This window comes from Amblyomma maculatum, chromosome 11 (assembly GCF_055883805.1).
Source record: "Amblyomma maculatum isolate TAMU_Amacu chromosome 11, ASM5588380v1, whole genome shotgun sequence".
NCBI lineage: Eukaryota > Metazoa > Arthropoda > Arachnida > Ixodida > Ixodidae > Amblyomma > Amblyomma maculatum.
This window is the reverse complement of record NC_139354.1, coordinates 148,165,261-148,191,309: the sequence shown is the minus strand read 5'-3', so window position 1 is coordinate 148,191,309 and position 26,049 is coordinate 148,165,261. Positions and strand designations below refer to the sequence as shown.

Sequence of the window (26,049 nt, the reverse complement as noted above, 5' to 3'; positions counted from 1 at the left end):
CGTCTTACGTGTTCCCCCGTCTTCTTCCTTGTCCGGCTATGCGCTGCTATAACAATGGAAAACCAACTAGCCCGACAGCTTGTCCTCTTCAAAAAAGTTAAAGTTGTCCGCAGCAGTTGTGAGTAACTGAGAAGTGGTAGACGTTAATGAGTGGTGTCAATCGATAGAGGGTGACGTAATGTGTCCGAAAACGTAATTAGGCCTTTACGTTATTTAGATAATTAATTAGAGGCAAGAAATGTAAAAGTAAAGGTGAAGATGGTCTCATTAGTGAATAGCTGGCCGCCACTTTTGAATATATCAAATACTAAAATAGTTTATCAAATCAGTCAGTTAATGGGACTTCAAGAAGGTGACGTCACACAACCACAGTTTGCGCCAAGAAAAGGACATAGGAAGGGACTGGCGCGCAATTTGAAAGTGCGAGACTAAAGTAGTTCCTTAAGACTGTCAGGTTGACGTCAAGGATATGACTTCACGCAACCGGAAGTAGAGACGAAAAAGGGCATAGGAAGGGATTAGAGCGCAATTTGAAAATTTCTGAAGACTAATATGGGTAAATACGAAGTGAATTAATGTGTCGTCACATAACCGAAAGTAGAGCCGAAGAAGGGCATAGGAAGAGATGGGCGCACAATTTGAAAGTACCAAAGACTAAAATGGGTAAACAAGAAGTGAATTAGGCAACTAGAAGCAATCAACAGCAGCATCCGTGCTTTCGCATTACTCCAATGAAGAATATGCAGTGCTCTTTATTTGTTTTAATGCTCCTCTTCGCAATACGCTATCAAATGTTACCTTAAGTACTGTGCGTTAATAACAGCTACGCCACATACGTTATAGTTCCGGGGTTAAAGCCCTTGTACATTTTCAACCTCTAATTAAATCTTTCTTCTATTAAGGCAGTTCGCCGGTGCCCTACATGGCTGCAAACTAATAAAGCATTAGCACCCTACTGAAAAATCCTGTATAAAATTCGTACAGGAAATCGTATACAGGTTTACTGTATAGGATCCGGGATACAGGATTGGGGGCTATATCAGCAAATTCACATACTGCCCTGGAAAGTCTGGAATGAAACCGCTCGGAGCACTGGTACCGGAATGGCCTGTATGGTTGATGGCCCTCGTTTCCGGAAAGAAACGCGTCGCCAGGGTGGAAAAAGCATACAACAATATAAAATAAAACGACTACATTTAAAATAATAAATAAAATAAAAAATAAAAAGAATTTTACTACCGAATGTGGAATCGAACCTCGGTCCTTATGGTCTTCAGACGGGCACCTTAAAGGGGCCCACAAACACCTCCCGAGCACTCCTCACAAACTATCTCAGTCGCTAGATTATGCTGCGATACACATTTGAACGCAATAATACACGTCTGCGCGCAGTGCAGGTCCCACAATCCCATTCGAAAGTTGGCGCGTTCTTTCCTTCGACTTTTGCCAGTCCTCCTTCTCCTCTGTGCAACGCTGCTACGTGCATGCGTTTTCGAATGACTATTGGTCTGCTTCTTTGCGACGTCACACAGCCATTAAACTATCGCTCATGCCAGGAAAATTTAAATACGCTTAACTTTTAATTATCAGGAAAGAAAATTAGGATGTTCTGTAGACAGAAACATTTTTTCAAAGCTTTTTTTCCTGCACTTCCGGTCTCGCGCGCGCGCACGCGCGCATCTTTGCCCTTCGCGCAGGCACCACGGCAATCGCGGCAAGGTCCGCGGCGCGGTCGCAAGCGGCGGTCTCGTTTCAGTTACTAGCAGTGTACTTGCGGGGCACTTTCCGCCTGTGAATGTTCTCGTTTCTTGTGTCGCCCATGCGAAATGAACTTCGAAGTCGGCTTACAGGTTTACAGCATTAAGTCGGTGCTTTAAATGTCGGGCCCCAATCCACTGCGCCTTACGTAGTGCAGCAAAATTTCGGAGGCAACCGCTGCTCCGTTCCTGTGTCCACCAAACCAAAATACGCACCTCGGATCAAGTCAAGGCGACAACATACGCTGGTAAGTAATGTGTTTACTAGCTTGAACATAGCGCACAGATAAGCGACGGTTTCACAGGTGCAATGAGTTAGTCATTGTTGTGATGCATCATTACTGTGGCGGCTATTAAAATCCTACCGTCTTAACCGTTGACTTGATTGCGTGAAACTACTCACGGAGGTTGCATTTTGTCTCGTAGTGAGTTTGTAGGTTATAAACGTTTGCCTTATAGTAAATTACCTAAGACAACTGCGCCTACCTGGCTAGGCCGTGCGCCAACCCCCGGAATCGTGCGCCGGCGTTGGCGGCTTTCGGCCTCGATCCCGGTACAGACTGCGGGTTTGCATTGTACGCAGCAGCAACGAATTAAGCACCCTTACCTAACTTCCTACGAGTAAATAAAGTTTACCGTAATATCAAAGCTCCGTGCGCAGTTTCACCACAAACGACTGAGCGGTAGAGCCGGAGAGGTATACATAGAAGCCGCCGCGGTAAACATGTAGTATTAGGATACGCATGCTGTATCTGGCCCTTGCAAGGTTTCACATGACGTGCAGTGATGAGGACGCACCGAAGAAACAAAGAAAACGACTTTATTTCGAGATTATTCCTAGAGAATTGCTCTCCTCGGCGAAAAACTGTGCTTTCTTAGTTTTATAACTGACCACCTTGTTGTTTCTTATGCTTGAGCCGGTGTACATTCGAATGTATGTGACACTTTATTATTTTTTTTGTCACCATGTCTTTCTTTTATGTTCTGCGCGTTAAAGATACTCAAAGTGTGTACAAGAGTCAGTGGCAAGTGAATGTAAATACATGTACTTTTCTCACACTTTGTTTCCGACACAGCACCTGTCCATATTGCACATTTCTTTTACTTGCTTATCTTTTTTTTTTCGCTAGCAGATCACTGTAAAAATATGACTGTCTGTCGTCCATGTCAAACAGGGGTAAAAACCTCGTCAAGCTACTGTATTAGTAGCCTTTTGTTCCTACCTTAGCATTTGTTTTTCTGTCGACAGAAGGAAAAAAATCTGAAGTTGATTGAGTCGCTCAGCAGTTTAAATTGCCGCTAAGAACACTGTATCATTTCGCGCACATAATAATAATCAGCATAATTACACTGTTGTCTTGTAAACTGTGTAGCTTAACGGATTGGGAACAGCAAGCCCATGAAAAGAGAGATGTTACATGGTCACTTGTGAAGCCGGCTCACTTGAAATTTCCATTTACTTCTAGTTTGGCCTCAAAAACTCTGACTGGCATAATTATTCGCAATCTAGCCTTACACACCTTGAACCCACAGTTGCTCTGCCTTTTTTACTTTTGTTTCAAGCGGCAGCTTTGATATAATACTTGAAAGGCCTGCGAGCGGTCGCACACCATGTGTAGTTGCCGCGATAAGCAAACAGCAACATGTTTTGTGTGCACTTTTGCTTAGCCGCAGCCACAAGGAAAACGCAGAGATATGGGTACAAGGTTGCACTCACTCAGACAACAAAAGTCATATGAAACTGCGCTCCAGCTATTGTCAGCCGTAGCAAACATATTGAAACAATTTTCTTGGCTCCAGTGGCCAATGCTTTGCGGCGCTGATGCCAGTCTCAAAAGAACTGTGAGTTGAGCTAGTTGGTGCACCATTTTTTAAAAAATACACAACGCAACAAACATAGGACAAGCGAGTAGACGGGAACAGCGCTATAAACTGCATGAATTATTGAAAGAACACGAATATATACAAAAATGCTCTGACAACCAAGTGCGCATGTTCGTAGATAAAACTTAAATTGTTGTTTTATCTGTGAAAATGCGCACTTGGTTGTCAGAGCATTTTTGTATATATTAGTGTTCTTTCAATAAGTCATGCAGTTGATAGTCAGCGCTGTTCCCGTCTACTCGCTTGTCCTATGTTTGTTGCGATGTGTGTTTTTAAAAAATGATGCCAGTCTGTTTAGCATTTAGATTAAGCACACTGACAGTTGTACTGTGTAATTGACTAGTCATTGTGAAGAGCAAATCTGTGTCTGTGAGCAGCAATCAGTTCTTCTTTTGACGGTCTTTCATAGGCATCCGTCATAAAGTGACGCTCTGAAGCTGTGCTTGCAGCTGTCTCTCTTTGCGAAGAGCCCTCAGACCGTTTCTCCACATCTTGGAGGAGCTTGTGGACGTACGCTGCAAGAAATAGTTATCGAGATTACAACAGTGCACTTAGTTTTTCGTGTAATATTATAAGTAGAACAAACTTTGAACATACAAAATGTAGGCTGCGTTTTCACTGGAGCGACACTGAAATGTCCTTTCCTTGCTTTTGCCATCTTTACTTTCCAGCGGTCATCTCCTTTTTTGTCTGTGCCTGGAGCCTTGAGGAATTTTCATTAAAGTGAATTACAGCCAGATGTGACCTATAAAGAAGGTATATATGAATTAATTTTTCATACTTTGGAAAAAAATGTGTTTCTTGTTGCCTACCAGCAAAGTTATACAGAAGAGGCTACCATAAGAAACCATTATGCATTATATTCACAACACTGCAGCAGAAATTGCTTCTGATTTAGCTACTATGTTCAGCGCCTTTAGAGTTAAGAATGTGATGCAATGATCTCCAAGCAGCAAAATGAATGTATGAAATGGGCTATATACAACATCATATCTTGAATCACCTGTGTTCTCCCTGCTGTTGTATTCTAGCGATCATAATTAGTTCAGGTGGTCAAGTGAACCTTGAGCATTCTTGCAGCTTCAATACAGTAGCCTCGGGACATTCGAGATGGTTCTAGAGGGGTCGGAAACTTGCGCTGATAACTTCCAGTTCTATAAAAACTGCCTTTGTCTTGGGACTGCACTAAAATGAGGAGCACAAAAGAGACGAGGTGTTTTTTCAGCCTGCGCTTCATGCTTGTCCTCAACTTCGTTCTTTATGTCATCCCATCTGCCTATTCTAACATAAGAGCAGTGACTTCCAATGAGGACCCTTAGATGGCCTGTGCAGTCTGCAGCCTCCTATCTCACTTTTTCTATGGAAGGGGATTATAGAATGGCTAGTGCTACCATGCTAGAAAATATGTGTTTACGATATTATATGAAGCATTCTTAGAATGTCAGAAGTGTGCACCGCAGTCTCCTCAAAATGTATATAAAACTACCTTTGACATGGCAGCAGTCTTGAGATTCGAAGAGAAAGACACAAGATAGGTTCAGCTAATTTTACAGCACAGTATTTAATGTCAGGATGGAAGGATTGTGGAAAATTTCTCATTGGGTGCATACTTTGAGCAGGAGTTGGGATTCACTTGACATAGTGGGTGCCCTTTTTTGGCAGACGTCAGAATTGACTCCTGTGAGTCGTAATTGTAAGGTCTCATATTACCTGGCCTGATAACATGACAGCTCCAGATCAAGCACTGTACTAAGGGGAGTGCTGGTCGTAGTGGCTATTGTAGCATTAACTAAACGCGATCTGCTTAGTTGGGCTAATTAGCAAGTTGAAGAATCGAAAGGAGGTGCGAACGAAGCACAGGCTTTCATAGATGAACTTCTGATTTTTTTTTTACTGAGTTCTATTTCCTCTGGCCTCTGTTCCTTTTACAATGACAATATTATGAACATACATTAAATGCTTCATGCAAGGATTGATTGTTTGCATATGCAATGTAGAAAAGTTGGAATGCGTACTGGCACTGGAGTAAAAAATAATGTCGTATCCTTCTCTTTCATTCAAGTTATCTTGCTTGCATCCCATCATCCGAGTATGCAATTGATTTGGGAGCAAATCTGATGACCAAATTAAGAAATGATTCAAGGTAGGATGTTTGGGCTTTAGGGGAGAGTTGTCGAATGTCCTTCAGGAACAGGGAGTTCATGAAAATGCAGTTTAGCTTCCTGAAAGCACATGAATGTGTAAAAATGTACACATATACATATATATATATAGCATTTAAAGGAGCGAACAGTCTGCGAGTGCAAGGCAAACATTCTTTTTTATGTTTATACTGTTGACATTTACAGGAATTCCTCTTATGATGATTATTCGAATAAAGAGCATTAAATGCAAAGTGGAAGGAAAAACAACGCGCCGAGAGTATATATATATATATATATATATATATATATATATATATATATATATATATATATATATATATATATATATATATATATATATATATATATATATATATATATATATATTTGACTGATGATTTGGTAGTGTTGGTGTGTATTCTAGTCAATCATAGATGCTGAACCTGCTTGCAGCTGCTGCATTCCAGTTGAAAACAGTTTTAGCAACATATTCGTTAAAAGACACCTGGTCTTGTACTGCTATTTTACTGTGACAAGAAATCTAAGAGGTGTTGTTGACCAAATAATTGTCAGTATAAGAAAGTATAGAACATCCCATTATTTTTGTGTTTCTTACTGGCGTTATAACCAAGCTGCCTCAGTATTAAATTAATCTCGTAGTCTCAGCACTCACATTTACATTATGTGGTTTCTTCACTTCATTATGGGTTTCTTTCTTGGCTATGTCTTGCTGTAATGTGCGGATGTCTAAAAAGTTTTTTGCGTGAAGTTCTATTTGCATTACCTATCTCTTAAATTTATCATTGAATGACAAATGCCACAAGTGTGAGCCGTGCACCTTCCAAACAACATCAAAGTGAAAAACTTTAGAAAAAAAAACCTATACAAAACAGATTACCTCTGCTCATTCATTGCCTGTTTGCAAGGAGCTAATGCAGGCATTTGCTGTATGGTCTATCATGGCCATCACGCTTATCGCATATGTGGTTCAATAGGCTGCACTACATGCTGATGATCAGGTCATCATTACCCTGGCCCAGGGCAGCAACATAGACTTGTGATTGTCTGGATCCATGGTTCTATTGCTTCACAGCCCTTTGACCTGCTCACAGCTTTTAACTTAGTAAATGCAGTATAGAATAATGTTATTACCATGCATTCGCCCTAATTATTAAAGCAAGCAACTGCATGCATCTTTAGTAATGCGCCAAGCATCAAAGTAATGCTGTATGGGCGATTTGCTGCTCTTGCAATATGTCCAGATAGCTGGGTGGCAGTTTGTAGATAGATGAAATTAAAACCTCATTACATAATAATACATGTCCGAAAATGTACCTCTTCCCCAATGGTTTGCAACAATGAAACATTTTGTAATTCAATTGTTTGTATTATATAATGATTAATTTGATTCTTTTTATATATAGACATGCAAGCAGCACTTGCCAAGGGCATTCTTGGTGAGGCTGAAATAAATTTCTCCTAATAATATGCAGAAATTGGCGCCTTTTGTTAAAGACTGCACTGAGACTCGTTAGTTGAGGCCAGGCCCCATGCTCGCACTATTGGGCACTGCAGCTGACTTCACACAGTTAATAGGAATTGCAGCTTGCCAATTTTCGTATCGCAGTATTGCCTTACCTCTCCTATTCTTACCTGTTCCCATTGTAGAATATGGTCAGTCTGAATGATAACAACGTTGTACGTGCAGTACTTGGCGCTGTAGCCCGGGGAGTCGCAACGCCCATCTCCTGCGAGGTCCACTTCCATTCCATCCAGCTGGCTGATGATCTGCACCCGCTGTTCCTGGAAAATCTGGGACAAAAATAAATATGCATTTGTGAGCCACTTGTAACATTGTGCCGAACTGTGTCACTCGATCGTTGCACTACTGCATGCGCGCGCTGTATTTTCTTTTTTTTTTATTACGCAAGCTTGCCATAAGGCATATTATAAGAACCCGTACAAATTATTTTCCGTTAGGAACCGGAGAAGGCTCCTGCTCTTATTGCTGTCGGTGAGCCAGTCCTCTTCCCTTGTTGCGATTTATCTCCCCCCCCCCCCCCCGCCCTTTCCGCAGGAAAAATCTAGTTGTGTATAACTCCTGTCAAAACCAACTCTTACACTTCCGATCGGCAGCTGATCGCTTAGGGATAAAGAGGCACAACTTTGAGCGACTAAGCCAGTTCACGCGAGTGATAACGTTTATTTTGCGATCCCCCCCCCCTCCCCCTTTTTGCTGAAGGGTAAAGCCTCCTGGCACTTTTTTTTCTGTTTCCATCTCTTCATTCCTGACAGTGTCCCTCCTTTCTTCTCTTTCTTCTTATCAACGCCCATCTCGGTTTCAAGTGTTTCTTTCCTAGCTGCCTCGGTTGGTGAACTTGGACGCGGCTCCATTCGCGCGACATTTCAGAGTGCGCTCTGTACAAACACCACATGGCATAAAAAAAAAATGCTACAGGGCGGGAGTCATGCTGCGATAATAATCGGGCACCGAACAGAGTTTGTTTACTTCCTGTCGGCGCGCGCGTTCTCCGTTGCAGTCAGCTGACGCCGAACCGCGGCTGACAAACTACACCACAGCGCACAACTACTCAGTCCCATTCTCCTCATCCCCTTCCTTTTTTTTTTTCTTTACAATCGATCGTTATCTTTCACGAAGGGGCATCGTATAGTCAAACGCAAGAGGAGCCTAAACACGAAGGTTTCAAGGTTCGGGCGGTTCGGGCAAGGTGCACACGAGAGTTTCCCTCCGCAAAGCCCGGAAGACCACTCTCTGCGATCTCGATTCTGAATTTCTAGTCTTTCGCTAACATCTCATGCCCTTGCTGCGGTACGGATATTATGGACCCTGAGCTCGAAAAGCGACTTCGGCGAATGACTACCAAGAAGGGACTCGACCCCCATAAGTACACGCCGTTGAAGAATCCGCTGCTGAACCCCGACGATGATAGTATAAGTATACGGCTTATATGGATGCATTTGTGCGTGGGGTCGACTAGCGTAACAATAAAAAATAAAATCCCATCGTAAGCTCGCCACTGGTTTATTTTGAGCAGTGTAGTTCACAGTGATCATGACAAATCTTGCTATATGCATGCCACAACGCCGAGCAAGATCGCCCGAGCTAAAAAAAAAATCCACACTACTGTGATAACGCGTCTAAAGCTAATATCACAATCTTTTCATTTTACACTTACCGGCAGGGTTGGAAGAAACAGCGTTGGTACCGCTCCTTCACGCAGACTCAGTCTTGTTGGGATCCCCCAATCGCGAACCAAATATCCTGGTAAAGCAAACGTAGATAAGCGCTTCGTTCACCGATGCTGGCTATCCGATGAGCTGTAGCCACTGTTTCCGGAGGTTGGCGTTTTGAAGCACTTGATGCAGAATTTTTTTCCTCCCGTCACTAGCAATACCTTCGCAGTCAGGGACTGCACACTGTAACAACATCCCGCTCATGTCCCGTCAACAATTCAGCGCTTCGATAACTGCCTTCGCGAATTCAAGAGAGCGACCAGTCTAGCCCAAAACTGTCCTGCACCCGTCGCGCACACGACGTAACACAAAATCAAAGGTGGGGTCAACGCCAGGGATGTATGGCGTGGCAACAAAACTTGCGAGTTATGCCGAAGGGCGATGACGATGAAGCAGACGACAAGAGGCCCCCGGCGGCGCGTCGGCAAGCAAGAGCGACAAAACGGAAGTTGCGGCGTGCGGCGCTAAGCAAAAAAAGTAAAAGCGCAGATGCGTCAGTTGTGACGTGTCAGTGGGCGAGGCCTTGGAGGAGGGCCAGCCTTTGCGCGCGCTAAAAAGTTGAAAAGAGGAGGAAAGCCGTGAAGGCGCAGATATTCAAAATTTGATTGCAAATAACTCTGCTTCCAAATGCCGCATTTAAAAAATTTTTGCGGGAAGGTTATCTTACATCGACATTCTTTCACATACTAGGCATAGGGAAACTGAATTGCTATGGCTGTTTTGGGCCCCTTTAAACACTACTCTACGGCGGATTATGGTGACTGTGGATATTATTCAGTATATGTAGCTACTTTTGCTCTTTCGTACTTGTATATTTTCCTTGGCAGTAGAATTTGTGGCCGTAATTCACCGATCGCCCTTTAAACACGCTGAATATCTTTGCAGGCTATCACGAGGGTTCACAAATGTGCCGTAGCTTTATAATGCGTCGCTTTATTGAAGGCAAACCTCACGATATCATAATTTACTAGTGCTGATGTGTTTTTCATCGTCTACGAACGCTTGTAAGTTTCCCTACTTACAGAGATATCCGGTGCACTAATACTTGTAATACTGGACGTTTTAGCTTCACGTGCTACCAGCGGAGCATCGATGTCAATGAATACACTTCCGGCTGAGCGGTTTCAATATGTAAACATTCGAGAACGCGTCGCCCGGTGTGCGGCTATCTGCGCATCTTTCGATGGTCAGCGATGTTTGTTTATTTTTTCTCGAACAGTTTTTTGTCATCGCTAGCGAAGCGATACGTTCGTACTTTTACTTTCGTGTTGTAGGCGGCAGATCTTCAGTCGCAGGTATGAAGACGCACCGCAAGATCGTACGAGCTGCAGCGACTGTTGTACGCGCAAAAGCGACGCTACGCGCGTATATGCTTGCTAGCGCACACTTCGACGGCTTCGCATTTTCGAGGTATTTGGGAAACGAAGCGTGCCCTTTATATACAGAACACTCGTATAATATGTTTGGTATCATGCTTATTTAGTGTGCTGGCGTGTCCGGCATGGTCATTCTGGTAGAGCTTCGTCGATCGGCCCGGCTTCTGTTCAGAAGCGGAATACTCTGCCCGGTATCAGTTCCAGAAATGGCGCGTTCGTCTGGGTTCTGGTTAATTTATACGGGCTGAACACTGCATAACACCACTACATTTGAAGAAGAAAAAAAAATGAAAAGAAAAAAAAGAAAAAGAAACAAAAAGAAAATAGAAAAGGAAAAAAATTTACATGTGACTCGAACTTCGGTCTTTTCAGCCAACAAGCACGTACTTTCACCACTACACCACGACAGCACACGGTGTTGGTGGTTATATATCTTCTTATGTAGTCGAGATTGCTCTTTTGTAGTTTGTAGGGTGTAGAATTTGTGGTCGTAATTGAACGATCGCCCTTTAAACACGCTTCATCTTTTTCCTGGCTATCACGAAGGTTTATCCGTGTCCCGCATCTCTACAATGTATCGCTTTCTTGCAGACAAACCTCCGAATGTCACAATTTACTAGTTCTGAGGTGTTTTGTCATCGTCTTCGAACGGATGCAATTTTTGCTACATATAGATATAAGCGGTGCACCAACACTTGTAATACTGCTTGTTTTAGCTTCACCTGCTGCCAGCGGAGCCGCGACGTCAATGAATTTATTTCTGCCCAAGTGTTTTGCATGCGTAAACACTCGAGGAAGCGACTCCCGATGTCCGGCTGACCTATGCATATTTCGATGGTCAGCGATGTTTCATTTATTCTCGAGCGTATTTTATCCGCGCTAACGAAACGCTACGTTCTTGCTTGCACTTTCGCGTTGAAGGTGGCAGATCTTCAGTCGCAGATTATGAAGATGCACCGCAAGATCGTACAAGCTGCAGCGACTGTTGCGCACGCAAAAACAAAACGCGATGCATGTATGTACTTGCTAGCGCACACATCCACGGCTTCATATCTTCTAGGTATGTACGAAACAACGCGTACTCCACATATACAGAAATGTTTTAACGTATATTATGTATGGTTTCATGCTTATTTAGCGTGAAGGCATGTTCCGACGTGGTCATCCTGACTGAGCTTCACGATCCGCCCGAGTTGTACTGAGAAGCGGAAATACTCTGTCCCGTATCAGTTCCATTCATATCGGATTTGTCCGGTTTCTATTAAACCGGACATGACCTGTCCTGTATATGAGCTCAATAGAGGACTGGTCCGCCCTAATTCATATCCATACCGGACTGGGATGTCATGTATAAGATGCATGGGCTGCCCTGTATTAACTCGATACCGGACTGGATCGTCCGATTTGAGATTCATAACGGACATGACCTGTCCGACATAAGCCCGTTTAAGCTTCATACATGACTGGTCCGCCCTGTTTCATATCCATCCGGACTGAGATGTCATGTATAAGTTGCATTCTGGAAATGGTCTGCCCTGTATTAACACTATTTCGGAATGGACCGTCCGAATTGAAATTCATACCGGACATGACCTGTCCGATATAAACCCGTTTAAGCTTCATACAGGACTGGTCACACCGATATCAAATTTATACGGGATAATACAGGACCGGCTCAAACCCGTTTGTTGCGATACGGGATTTTTCACTAGGGCACGTTTGGTAACGGTACTACTGCGGTTACTTCCTTATTTATTATTAAACTTTTATTTACAAAGTCTCCAAAGTCCAAGAAGGTCATTACTAAAGGGAGTGAAGAAAAAACAATCATGGCACAGCAAAACGAAAAAAAGAATTATAGCAACACAAAAAACAATTCAGATGCTGGATCAAATTACATGATCAGAATAAATAACAATCCAAATTAGGTAAATACAGTGGTAATGGTTGCAGATTTAAACAAACACATGTCTCATATACGGCAATAAACGTGTCCTACGTGTCAAAGCTAATCAATAAGCGCAAGGTGACCGATATAAGGAAGTATAACATGGAGAAAATTGAGCATGCTGTAAAGTACGGGGGAAGCCTTAAAGCGGTAAACAAGAAATTGGGCATAGGCAAAAACCAGATGTATGCGATAAGGGACAAGGCGGGCAACGTCATCACTAATATGGACAAGATAGTCGAAGTAGCCGAGGAGTTCTATACAGATCTCTACAGTGGCCAAAGTAGTCAGGACCGTAATGAGATGGGCGGTAGGGAAAAACAGTCAGACGTTCCACCAGTGACGAAGGACGAGGTCAAGAAAGCACTAGAAACTATGAAAAGGGGGAAATCAGCTGGAGAGGATCAGATAACTACAGATTTGCTGAAGGACGGGGGGGATATTGTGCTAGAAAAACTGGCCACCCTGTATACGCAGTGCCTGGTGTCATCGACGGTACCGGAAGCATGGAAGAATGCAAACATTATCCTCATTCACAAGAAAGGGGACTCTAAGGACCTTAAAAATTACAGACCAATCAGCTTACTGTCTGTTACGTATAAGGTATTTACTAAGGTAATCGCTAATAGAATCAGGACAACCTTAGACTGCAATCAAGCAAAGGATCAAGCAGGGTTTCGGAAACGGTACTCTACTATCGATCATATCCATACCATCAATCAGGTGATAGAAAAATGCTCGGAATATAACCAGCCCTTATACATAGCATTCATTGATTACGAAAAAGCATTTGACTCAGTTGAAACCTCGGCGGTGATGCAGGCATTGCGAAATCAGGGGGTAGACGAGCCGTACGTGAAAGTGCTGGAAGGTATATATAGTGGCTGCACAGCAACCATGGTTCTACATGAAGAAAGCAAAAAAATTCCAATAAAGAAAGGTGTTAGGCAAGGAGACACAATCTCCCCAGTACTATTCACAGCTTGTTTAGAGGAAGTATTCAGAGACTTGGAATGGGAGCAGTTAGGGATAAGGGTAGATGGAGAATACCTCAGTAATCTGCGATTTGCTGATGACATTGCCTTGCTAAGCAACTCGGGAGATGAACTGCAAATAATGATTGATGACCTAGACAGGAAAAGTAGAAAGGTAGGCTTGAAAATCAATATGCAGAAGACTAAGGTAATGTTCAACAGCCTCGGGAAGGAACAGGAGTTTACATTAGGTAGCGAGATACTGGAAGTAGTAGGCGAATATATCTACTTAGGACAGGTAGTAACCGCAGATCCGGATCATGAAAAGGAAATAACAAGAAGAATAAGATTGGGATGGAGCGCATTTGGCAAGCACTCGCAGATTATGACTAGCAGCTTACCGGTATCGCTCAAGAGGAAAGTATACAACAGTTGCATCTTGCCTGTACTCACCTATGGGGCTGAAACGTGGAGGCTAACCAAGAGAGTTCTATTTAAGTTGAGGACAACCCAGAGGGCTATGGAACGAAAAATGGTAGGGGTAACATTAAGAGATAGAAAGCGTGCAGAGTGGGTCAGAGAATTAACTCAAGTTAACGACATTCTAGTGGAAATTAAGAAGAAGAAATGGACATGGGCAGGACATGTAGTGCGAAGAGAGGATAACCGATGGTCGCTGAGGGTAACAAACTGGATTCCAAGGGAAGGAAAGCGTAGCAGGGGGCGGCAGAAAGTTAGGTGGGCGGATGAGATTAAGAAGTTCGCAGGGGTCAAGTGGATGCAGCTAGCACAGAACCGGGTTAAGTGGAGAGATATGGGAGAGGCCTTCGCCCTGCAGTGGGTATAATCAGGCTGATGATGATGCAGATGACTGAAACGACTCCGTATGCAGCAGTACAGAAAACGTACGGATTCCATACGTTTTCCCCATCACACTTACGGAAAACAAACAAATTTTATATTTTCGTTACGGAAGTCCTTGCGGAACGTACGAATTTCAGGCGGCGGATGCAGATGGTCGTGTGCGGAGAACATATAGATGTCAGGCGGTCGATATTGTTACATATATGCCCTGCGCCTCGCTGGATGTTAAAGAAGAGGACGATAAACAGTAGTGATGCGAAAGGAAGACGAAGCTGAAGAAACTAGTGGGACTTGCCTGAACACTTGCTGTGTTCTGCTTTACTGCGCTGTGTACGCTTGCCCATCACCTGCTGTGGTTTCCTGTGCTAGCCTTCTGCCCCGTATCATCTTGGTGGAGGTGACCAAAGATCCCCGTGCGCACAGATTACCCCTTGCGCTTGCAAAAGCTGGATTTGCTCAGTGACCGTCATCTACCTGGACTTTCAGCGACGTCAACAACTACCACTATGACCTCCGAGGCAGCCCCTACCACCGCGGCAACTTCGGCTCAGCCAGTCGTGCTCACAAAAATCCGCCACCCTCCCATATTTAATGGCGAAGACAAGACAGACGTGGAAGATTGGCTGGATGAGTACGAGCGTTGCAGCAAGAACAACCACTGGGACGCGACTATTATGCTGACCAACATCATTTTATATTTGGCGGGAACCGCTCGCACGTGGTTCCAAAATCACGAACAAGAGCTGGTGACGTGAGGGGTTCTGAACACATACAGAAAATGAACAAACAGCAACTTTAATGATAGATGAAATGCAACTTGAAACATATTTTGATTGCAAGGCTAGCGTGATTGGTGCTGCTATTTAGTTGTGAAGCCCTGCAAAAACAGCCCACATATTCATGATACAGGGGTTGCCTTCTACAAACAAAAACGTACACATCCTACCTGTTGCACAAGTTGATGCTACGGTGCTACATGACTTCCTTTGGAAGCTTATTTTGACCTGGAGGCAATATCAGACAACAACTTTCTAAATATTAAAGCTATGTGAATATTTGCTAAGCCCACAAGGCATAAAGCATTGTGTATCAGCATCCTGTCGATCCCTCACCTCCCCCCTATTTCTTCTAGTAGACCTAATTCACTTCTTTAAGTGTAGTTTTTTCAGCTAAGTGTATAAGCTTCATTTTGCAGGCACTTCTTCAAAATATCTATGGTATGTTTATTGCTGGGTACAACTACCGATAAAGCAGCAACTGGTATTTAGCCACAGTTAAAAGCACCCTGTACTGCAGTGCTGACCATAAAAAGCAAATGAAATCAGATATTTATTGCAGCACTTTTAAAAACATTCAAAGGCACCAAAAGGCTTCCGTTAGTGATTTCTTCATGTAAACAGGCATCTGTTTACATGGATAAATTTTTTTCAGTGAATAAACCTTGAATGTTGAAGAAGCTTGTTTTTTTTTTTCAAAAGGCACATTTGTCTTTATTTGTGAAATATATTTATTCTAGGCCTTCCAAACATTTTGCTATTCAAATCCCCAGAAAGGGGACTATATGAAAATGAACGCCATCCATAGGTTGTACAGAAAAAACTTCAGTCTTTGGAAAAACTGACCTAGAAGTGCACCCAACAAGAAGAGTACTGTCTAAGTGCTTTTTAGGACATACTCAACATTTATGTCAGCAGTCGTGTTTAAGCAATGCATAATATAATTTGATTTCTTTAATTGCAAAGAAACATTAAGTACCAGTTATAGATTAGAGAAGAATACGTTCAAGTACAGGTGTTTCAAAATAATTGCCTTTATTACACCTTGCATTGATGTCCTTTTACAAATGGGCATAACAAACAACCACCAGATAACTTATGCATGGTATAAAACAGTTAACTTGGATAAGCAATCAGACATAAAGGAAAGTATCAGGATCTGTATTGTACAGCTTACAAAGTATATTAGACATCATTTATTGCTACTGCCTTGAAAGCAGTGGCAATTTGAAAATGCGTGACCAAGATATAGCAAACTAAATGTACATATTGATTAGCCCGCCTTTTCATTGTACTCAGAACTTTACATTTCCACTAACCTAAAGGAGATGGCAGTTATTAGTGTGACTTCCTTCTTCCATATTTCTTCAAAAATAGAACCACTAATCACTGCCATATAACAAAAAGCAGCAGACTTGGTGGTATTCATTTTCATCAGATAGGGAACTGTATTGTATGATTTCTCAATTATGCAAGTCGCCTATAAACAATTGTGTATGTGCATGCCTGTTTTTCATTTCCTTGCTGTTAAGTATTTTTTGTGCTTTACTTCATGTGCTCATTGATTGTTACGTTTGCGTGTGTATAAGCTTCAATACATTTGTTACATGTCTTTTACCGTGTCTCCACTGCTGTGGATAAGTATGTATGTATGTACGGGCCTGAACTAGCTTCGGCTATTGGCCAAACATTTTTTGAAATTTGTACATTTTATTGAAATAAAATGATTGATTGATGAATCAACATCACAATGGTAGAAACAACTTTAGAAAGCACGGACATAAATGCTGCCACGATACAAAAATTCATGTGTCCAGTAAAAATCACAGGTTCTTCTTCTTCTTCTTCTTCTTTAAATCTTCCGCACCTCTCCAAGCTAGGTGCTCCTCGATTCGGCGGGCGACGTGCAGTTCACACGCAAACACACTGAGACGAAGGCCGACGAACTTGTGTAACAAAACGAACATTAACTTTATGCGACAAGAACACGAAGCACAGGGTACATAAAACTTAGTTACACGAGACAGAAAGGCGACACACTTTACAAAGGAGACTGGGCTAAAAACCAACAGCAAAACGAGCGCATCACTCTTTTTAACGACTTCTCTGTCGGGGCCTGCCTGCTACGCCATCTCTATCAACGACTAGCCTCAGCACAAAAGCCAGAACCGTCAGTAACTGCGCGGCGCGCTCTTAAGGCCCAACCACAAGGCAGCGTTTCTCCGGCGCCGCGTCGGCGTCCCGTCTACCGGTGTCGACGCTCGGCGCCGTGTGGAGAGGGCAGTCAAACACATGAGAGCGTACGAATCGGCGCCGCATCGGCGTCGGTCGGATGGCATGCAGTGTGTCCAGACTAGCTTTGCTTGAACGTTCCAAATGTCGTGTACCATGACATTTCACAATTTCAATCAAAATAAGTTGTCATACGATAAAAGACTTCGTCTGTTAAAGTAGCGACGTAAATAGTATATTGGATTGAGATGTACTCCCAAAAATGTTTCTTTGTCTACCTTCTGCCACAAGCCTGAGCAGGGTACTGAACTTAGGTGAGCAACATGAGTCACCTGACCTGATTGTCCAAGCGCGGTCTTTGGCGAGCGAGCGACGTCTCTTTTTGTGTTTTAAAGAAATCCGATGGATAGGAAGCTAAACCTCCTCCTGTTGAAAAAGAAGCTACTGCTTCTTATTATACTAAAAAGAAAACAACGGCAGTGCAGACGCTGGTGGGTGCGACCGGTGTTTCAGCACCGCAAGCGCGAAGGACTGTACCATACGGCGGTGAGTGTCTGATTTCATCACTTTTACTTCTTGTGTTCTTGGTGTTGTTGTTTTGCACGTAAAACGGGGTAGAAATGCCGTGTTGTTCCGTATTGACGACTGGCTTTATAACTTAGCCAGTCGTGATGCAAAGTATACTTTGTAGCTTAGCTGTTTTGTGGACCCACAGGAGTGGCGTAGCTGACGTTCGGCGACCGATGCGATATCGAATCCACGCTTTGTTTGCTGCGTTTCCAAGGAGGCGAAATTAAAAACGCTCGAGAATGAGACAATTAGAGAACTTTTTGTTTCTCAGTTTGTAAATATGTCAACTAGCAGTTACTTTCTACATTTCACATTTGCTGCTATGTTGTTATTGCAGATGCTACGAATGAGAGAAGGGGACCATGACTTTTTCTATAAGTATTATAGAATGTCGCCTGGAGTGTTTGATCACCTCCTATCATTCGTTGCTGAGGACCTCACTCGACAGTATGTCGTGAGGGAGCCCCTTGAGCCAGGTGAACGGCTTGCTATAGCCTTGAGGTTAGTAAGGTTCAAGTCATTCCTGTTTACATTTTTACAACTTGCATACACTGTAAGATGAATTTAATAACTATATTTAATCTCAGTTCGGTTCAAATGGTGTCAATAGAGATTTCGCTTTGTTCTATGGTAAATATGAGGCTGAAACAAGCAACGCAGATATTTATGCAGGCTTCTTTCAGATATGCCTTACTGTGAGGATCAAAACCTGTCATGTAACCTGCAAATGTTGCGTTTTCAATGTGCAACATGCATACGGTGATTTATCTTTATCGACTAGCTACTTCATGAATATGCCAAGCCAGACTACCTGCAAGAACATGTTTATACAGAAGCACTATTCCCTAAGTATTTATAGCAAAACAAGTTGGCTGCAGCCTTTGCAGAGAAACTATATGGCACATACAGAGCACCATAGAAATAAATTGAACAAGAGGGCAGCATTCTGACATATCTTAATAGACTGCTGTAGTAACATCACAAACTTTATATAAATGTGCTGGAGGAAAGCTCATTGTGGCTTTTAACTAGCACTTCACAAGGGCACTGCAAAGAGAGCATGAGAATTTATATTCTGAAACATGTCCTTTTTTTTTTTTTTTCAGCTACTTAGCAACCGGCCAGGACATAAAAGATATTGCCCTGGCTTACAGGGTGGGGATTGAGACGGCACGTGTCACCATCCACCTCTGTTGCAGAGTGATCTGGGCAAGGCTGAAGGATCACTTCATGAAGGTGACAGTCATTTTAGCATCATCAAGCCTCTTTATTAAATTAAAGATGCTGTTATAAAGTCTTATTAGTGACAGCTGTCCAGCAGCATCAAACCTGTTTAGTAGACCTGTTATTATCACAGGTTATTAACAAGATATCATAATATCATTATACATACTAGCAGTACAAGCACTCTTGTGCTCATGGTCAGCTCAAGTACAAGCTTAGTGTCTTATTAGCATTGCAATTGTAATACTGCAAGGTATATCTGTGATGCCCTGCCAAGAAAACGGTCATGTAAACTAATTATTTCTACTGTGATTTACAACTGTCGCTAACAAGGACTACATTGTTGTTTGCAATTTCACAGGTGCCATCAGAGGCCGAGTGGATGGTGATTGCCGAAGATTACCAGAAAAGGTGGCAATTTCCAAACTGCTTAGGTGCCGTCGATGGCAAGCATGTTGCCATCACGGCCCCCTCAAACTCTGGGAGCTTCTACTTCAACTATAAGGTAAAAATTTTTAAAGGATGGTTTAGGTTCTTGCACTTCCTTATCATATTTCCCATACTTAATTTTATCAAATATTCATTTACTATTGCTTGTTAGATGCCACATAGTTTATATAGGTAGTATAGGTCATTCCCTAACTTGCAAAAGTAATTAAAATAGATGTGTGGTGTCAACAGGCCAAATAGTTTCTTTTGGTATGAACATTATTATTGCATTACCATATTTAGAGCATTTTATAAGGCAATAGATGTCAAGGCTATAACTTGTAAGAAAGCTGCACTACAGTAAATATTCTTGCCTTGCTGGAAACACCACATGTAGCTTGCCGGTTTGAACTGTTGATCACAAGACTACTTTTCAATACCGTCATGCTCAGTGCCATAGAGCTCTCGCTACTCAGCCACTACTTTGTGGCAGCCCTTGTTACAGTCCTGTATCTCAAGTGTTTTCACATTTTGGATTTTTCTAATTGTGCTTACAGTATTTACAATATTATTGTTATAAATTTTGTTTGCAAATTATTGTGCACTTGTCATGTGCATGCATGATCTAGTATGACTTCATTAAAGCCTAAGTTTGTGTATTAATGCAGTGCAACTAATTAAAGAATTAGGTCACCAATGTGCAGCTCATGTGTTTGTGCTAACTCTATTTTTCTGAATTTCAGCACACATTCTCTATTGTACTGATGGCCATTGTAGCCAGTGACTACAAGTACATATTGATTGATGTCGGTGCTGAGGGCCGGAAGAGCGATGGAGGTGTCCTGAAACAAGCAGATTTCGGAAAAGCCCTTGTCGCTGGGCAACTTGGCATTCAACTGGCTGCCCAGCTACCCGGAACACAAACGACTGCTCCATATGCCTTTGTTGGAGACGAGGCCTTTCAACTAAGGAAAGACTTTATGCGGCCATTTCCCTCTAAACACCTTCAAGACGAGAGGAGGGTGTTCAAATATAGATTGAGTAGAGCACGGTATGCTATGGCTCCTTTATTTTGAATGGTGTCAGTTGAATATGCTCTACATAGATTTAATTGCACATGTCGAGAAAAAGCATAAATAGTTTGTTTCTTTCTGAACCAGTCTGAAAGGCAGCGTTGTGAGAGTATGAGTCTGTTGCTGTAATATATATATATATATGCAGCTGAGCAAATTGCTTGCAAGAATGGAAAACAAAAAATAGGCTTTATGTATAGTTCCACAATTTTATACTTTGGGTCCTTAATCATCTACAATGTGTGTACAAAACTTTTGCTTACTTATGGGTGTGCAACTGGAAGCTTGCATGATGTAGGGTATGCAATTACAGGGAAACAAAGCATACAAGGACAAGGCAAAATACATGTAAAAACAGTGAGTGCATACAGATAAGGTGTGCAAACCAATGCTTTCACCGAACAAACACTTGCTGTGTGCATGCACTTGTGTGATATAAGCCTCATTTGGTGATGCGTCTCATTCTCTGCATGCACTGCTAGCATTAAGTGATCTGACATTGTATACATGTGTGTTAGTACATCTGGTATATACATCAAACTCTCCAGTCTCACTGAGCATAAGTCTATGATAATGTCAAATATACATTCTTACATGCTGCTATGCTCTTTTTGGCGTTTTGCAGGAGGTGTGTAGAAAATGCCTTTGGCATAACAGCAGCTAGGTGGAGAATTCTGCTTAGGACTATTAATCTTCATCCAAAAAATGTGGATTATGTTGTCAAGGCTGCATGTGTGCTGCACAACTACTTGCTGACCCTGAACTCCCAACATGGGTATGTTGACAGAGAGGACAGTTTTGGAAACGTGTTGCAAGGCCAATGGCGCCAAAGTATTGAAGCTGCTACAGTGGATGGGCCAGAGCCCAGATACTTCCCACTAGAACCAACGCATGCCCGGAACTATCCGTGCGAAGCTGCTGATGCCAGGAATGTGTTCCTGGCCTACTTCTGCAGCAATGCTGGTGAGCTGCCCTGGCAGTGGAGCCAGCCTGGTGTCTCCAAGGCAGCTTGCCTGAAGCGCCTTAAAGACCAGCAGCTTCTACCCCTACAGTGATAGTAAGTGATAGGAATATAACATATGCACTAGTGTTTAGTAGTGTCTTAAGAGTCCACATTAATAGCTATATTCATTTTAATCAAGACCCATACAATTTGGTGCTGTGGGGTGTACAACTAGCATTAACGGGGCGTTAAAAAAATTGGTTTGTACGGACATGTAATGTCCAAAAGCAGCTCAGGCTATGCAAGATACTGCAGAGGAAGAATCTGGAAAGGCGTATAAAGTGGTCTCTCTTAAATATTCCCAGAGGTTCCCGATAAACTGAAGAGCTAACTACATGAGGCCACCTGCTTGTCTATAGCGTCCATCTACAATAGTCATTCAAGGTATCAAGTGAATTTTTTTTTAATGGATAACTTATTCTACACAATTTGAGTACACTTGAGTCATGCATACCTAAAAAAATGCATAATCATAAATACCTTTAGATACACTATATGCATCACTGATGCAGTTCAGCATTTACTGATGGCAAAAATAAGTTTTCCAACTTGCAGAGGGTAGATCTATCTTTTCCATTAGAGGATGATGTAGTTGGCAGTAATTGAAATGTAATCTCCGCATGACCCTGCCTGGCATTACAAATAGGCATACTGTGCTGTAATGTGCAATTTGTGAAAGATGGAATTAGAAATGATTTCATGGGATTTCGAAACATGACAATTTATTCAGCAAATTCCTTCATGACTTGAAGAACTTTCAATTGCATGTCTATTTTTCTTTCCGGTTTCACTGACCTCATGTAGTTTATCAAAGACAGGGCAAAATGTTCGTCCGTGTCTAGCGGTTTCTGGTTGTTAATTTGCTGAGAAACATGTCCCAGCTGTTCAATAAAAGGATCATGTTTTCTTTTTTTTTGTTGTGGCCTTGCTTCAGGTGTCGGTGCTAGTGGCAGCGGCTCGTCATCCAGGAAGTTGACATCATGAGGGAGGACGATCGTCTCAGAGTGCCCATGAGTGTCCTGGCTACTCTCGCTTGGTGTCAGTGATACAGGCTCCACATCAGAGTAACCATTGGCAATGTTTTGGAGTAGAAGCTGTGCTGTCATGTTGCCAGACGTTCTGCACATATGCATGAATACAATAAAACTGTTGAAAATATATATTCCATATTATTCCAATGTGATATACTCTGCCTGCTATATTTGTTATTTAACAGTATATAAAGTCACCCAACTATTTAGGCTGCTTTTACAAACAAGGATGAACTTTTAGATACGCTTAGTTGTCAAGAATGTTCTGCACATTTGTCTTGCATATTTTCCTGCCATGATGTGCACAATTTTAAAGAAATTCTGGTACTAGCAAACACTATATCTTGCATTGGCACAACAACACTAGCTTATGTAATAGCATGAAAAGAACTGCAAAAGAGGTATTTCAGCAGGCGAACACTAAAAATGTGACAATGTGACTTCTTTTTTTAACATATACTGGCATTTCCAAATTCTACAATGCCATTGGCTCTACATAATAAAAGTTTCTCGTCATTTCAAAAGGTTGTAAGAAGGATCGACTGAATCTTTTATTTTTTGGAAGTTCTCCAGTGGCAATGGTACAGCGCTTTGAGAGAAAACTGCGGAAACACAACCCTTGCTTTTCTGACTATGAGGCGATTAATTTGCGGCTTTATAAAAGGATCTGGCTACTCTCACACTTGTGCCGCATGCACACACATTAACTCGCACTCGTAAGCTACTCTGTCATGTGAAAGACCAGCCGACGTAGATATAAAACTCGGCTACGACAGGCTGTTCAAATGTGCCTGCGATCTTTCCACTTCAATCGGAGCCGCTCTGCCGCGAAGTTCTCTCGACACGGAGTCTCAAACCGAGCAACAAGAAGGTACCATCCCGGTGAGATTTTTTTTTTTTTTTACGCACAGGCAGTTTATAATATAGATCCAATACTTACGGCCTTCCTTCTACGCTATCCTTCAAGAACAGCATCTGTTCATAGTAGGGCCATGAAACATCGTCAAGCACATCTTCTACTTCCTCGGTCCCTGCGCCGCTCTTCTGTGCATCCTTCCTCGACATTAAGATTCGGCGAAACTTATCCCGCAAGGACTTCCACCTCTTCTGCAGCAGTACTTCTGAAAGAAACCCATTTCTGAGCCTCATCACGGCCTCACAGCACTCGGTCCACTGAAGGCGATGCAGCACGATAGGCTTACCTGCATTGGGTACATTCGGCAACACGGCAGCCGCAATCTCTGCCCACAGCGCGGTCTTCTTTGGCCGGTTTTTGTGCTCCTTGTGTTTAGAATCCCACAGAAGGGGCCTACACTCAAGATTCCTAATCAGACATTCATTATCTATGCGTGAAAACGACATGTTGCGCTAGAAGCGATATCCGCAGCACGTGGGAGCGGATTATAAACAAACACTGCACGCGGGCATATTTCCGGATGTCGTCGTACAGACAGCCGGCAGTTGCGTGTGCAAGGAGTTCCGGAATTATCTGCGCGTCAACGGATACACGGATCCTCATTGGTTCCCACCCGCGAGATGCTTCCGGCGCTGACGCCGAGATCTGGCTTCGCCAGATATCTGCGTCGCCCGGCGTCGTCTCGCTCCGAGCGCTGAAATTCCGCTCCGGCCGACGCCGACAGACGCGACGCCGACGCGGCGCCGGAAAAACGCTGCCGTGTGGTTGGGCCTTTAAATAGCCAGCGCCGAACCTTCTAGATGCGGAGGAGGAACGGAAAACAGCTTAGCGCTACCAAATCTATGCCTCCCCCCCCCTGGCTTTCTGGAGAGGCCTCGAAATTTCTCGAACATGGTCAACACGGGCGGTCCTCCCGCGAGAAGCGAGGAGGAGGGCCGGGACCGTGCGGGGGGATGCACGCTTGACTCCGCGCATGGCGACGAGGGCGAGGAGGCGCAGCACGGTGGCCGAGATGACGCAATCGGTCGCGTCGATTTCTCGAAGCTTGGGGAAGCTTCCATCGCCGTTTTCTGCGGCGCGCGCGCCGAAACATTAAAAAAAAAAGGGCCACCGCAGCCTTACACGCCCCACCATAAGAGGATTGCTGGGCTTTTTTGCCCAGCCAAACCGAATACACACTGAAGGCCGCGGCCCTTCGTCCGCTGGCACACAGTCTACATGCACACTTTCTGTTCATAGTCGTTTTGCGGCATGCATGGCGTTCAAAGCCAGTCGCAGTTCTTGGCGCACAAAGTTCACGAGCACGAAGTTCAAAAGCACTACTCTCGCGCACAGTCACTGCACAGCATGCAAAGCGTACACTGTAGGTCCCAGATCCTGGAGGTCCACACACATTATATGTGGTCGAGTCCGGCAAGTGTTCTTCGCGCCCTTCGTTTGTCACTCCGTGCCCGCGAGCACGCACACTTTCATGCACAGGCGAGCAGGACCGCTCACGCCCGCCGGCGCAACGTGGCTCAGGCTTGTACAGCAGCTTCCTCCCGCCAAGATATATTAGGCAGCCGGGAAAGTGCGTCAGCATTGCCGTTAGACGACCCCTTTCTGTGACTAACTGTGACGTTATACCGTTGCAGTGCTAGTGCCCACCTGGCGAGCTTCGCCCCGTGTGGAGCACTTGTCGTCAGGTAGGCTAGCGGGTTATGGTCCGACACCACGTGGACCTGTGCTCCAAATATCCAGTGGTCAAACTTTCCTAACGCCCAAATGATGGCGAAAGCTTCCCGTTCTATTGTCGACCATCGCGACTGCGTCGAGCTAAAACGATGACTGGCGAAGGCAATTGGTTTTTCTATGCCGTTATTGTCTTTCTGAGCTAGGCAAGTAGCGGCTGCAATCTCAGAGGCATCCGTAAAAAGCCAGAATGGTTGCTCTAAATCGGGCGTGTTCAGCGAAGTTACCCTGCAAAGTGACTCTTTCAACTGCTCTAGCGCCCGCTGTGCATTGTCAGACCACGGGATTGGGTTAGACACTCTCCTCTTCGTCAGTTCCGTCAAAGGGGCCGCTACTTCAGCGTAGTCTTTTACATATTCGCGGTAGTAACCGCAGAGCCCAAGGAGACTTCGAAGCTGCTTTTTCGTGTTTGGAGGAGCGATATCTCTTATAGCCGCTATCTTTTCCGGGTCTGGCCCGTGACTACCTCCGCCCACGATGTGACCTAGATATTTGATGCGGTTTTGGGCTATCTGACACTTTTCTGGACTTACTCTAAGATCTGCTTCACGTAATAGGCCGATGATCTTGTCGAGGTGATTCAAATGGTCTTGCCAGGTTACCGAAAATATCGCGATGTCATCAAGGTAAGCTGTAGCGTACTCTTGATGCTTAGCTAGCAATGAGTTCATAATCCTTTGAAAGGTAGCAGCTGCATTTTTAAGACCGAAAGGCATGACCCGCCATGCGTATTGGCCTTCATGTGTGACAAAAGCCGTCAAGTGCTGGCTCTCTAGAGCCATAGGTACTTGCCAGTACCCTCGTCGTAGGTCTATTAATGTAATAAATTTGGCATGCCCAACCTTCAATATAAGGTCCTGGG

General features: G+C 43.5%; 1 protein-coding gene and 1 long non-coding RNA gene across 2 annotated transcripts; one reads left to right on the top strand and one right to left on the bottom strand.

Moving 5' to 3' along the window:
* Positions 1-1,725: 1,725 nt before the first annotated feature.
* On the top strand, positions 1,726-7,629 carry LOC146175145 (uncharacterized). Its single transcript, XR_014701859.1, has 3 exons — positions 1,726-2,005; positions 4,313-4,397; positions 7,494-7,629. It is a non-coding gene; the product is annotated as an uncharacterized LOC146175145 (long non-coding RNA).
* Positions 7,630-22,186: 14,557 nt separating this feature from the next.
* Positions 22,187-23,977, bottom strand: LOC146175144 (uncharacterized). Its single transcript, XM_084584592.1, has 3 exons — positions 23,743-23,977; positions 23,481-23,661; positions 22,187-22,628 (listed from the first exon to the last, which is right to left on the bottom strand). Exons 1-3 carry the CDS (start codon positions 23,900-23,902, stop codon positions 22,232-22,234), a joined length of 738 nt encoding a protein of 245 aa, XP_084440718.1. The 5' UTR covers positions 23,903-23,977; the 3' UTR covers positions 22,187-22,231.
* Positions 23,978-26,049: the final 2,072 nt, after the last annotated feature.

Bases quoted from the DNA above. Each gene is read 5' to 3' on its own strand.
- LOC146175144 (XM_084584592.1), bottom strand. From the start codon at position 23,902: ATGTCGTTTTCACGCATAGATAATGAATGTCTGATTAGGAATCTTGAG. The intron at 23,662-23,742 runs GTAAGCCTATCG...GGTTTCTTTCAG, and splicing joins GCCGAATGTACCCAATGCAG to AAGTACTGCTGCAGAAGAGG. The intron at 22,629-23,480 runs GTAAGTATTGGA...GCATATGTGCAG, and splicing joins GATAGCGTAGAAGGAAGGCC to AACGTCTGGCAACATGACAG.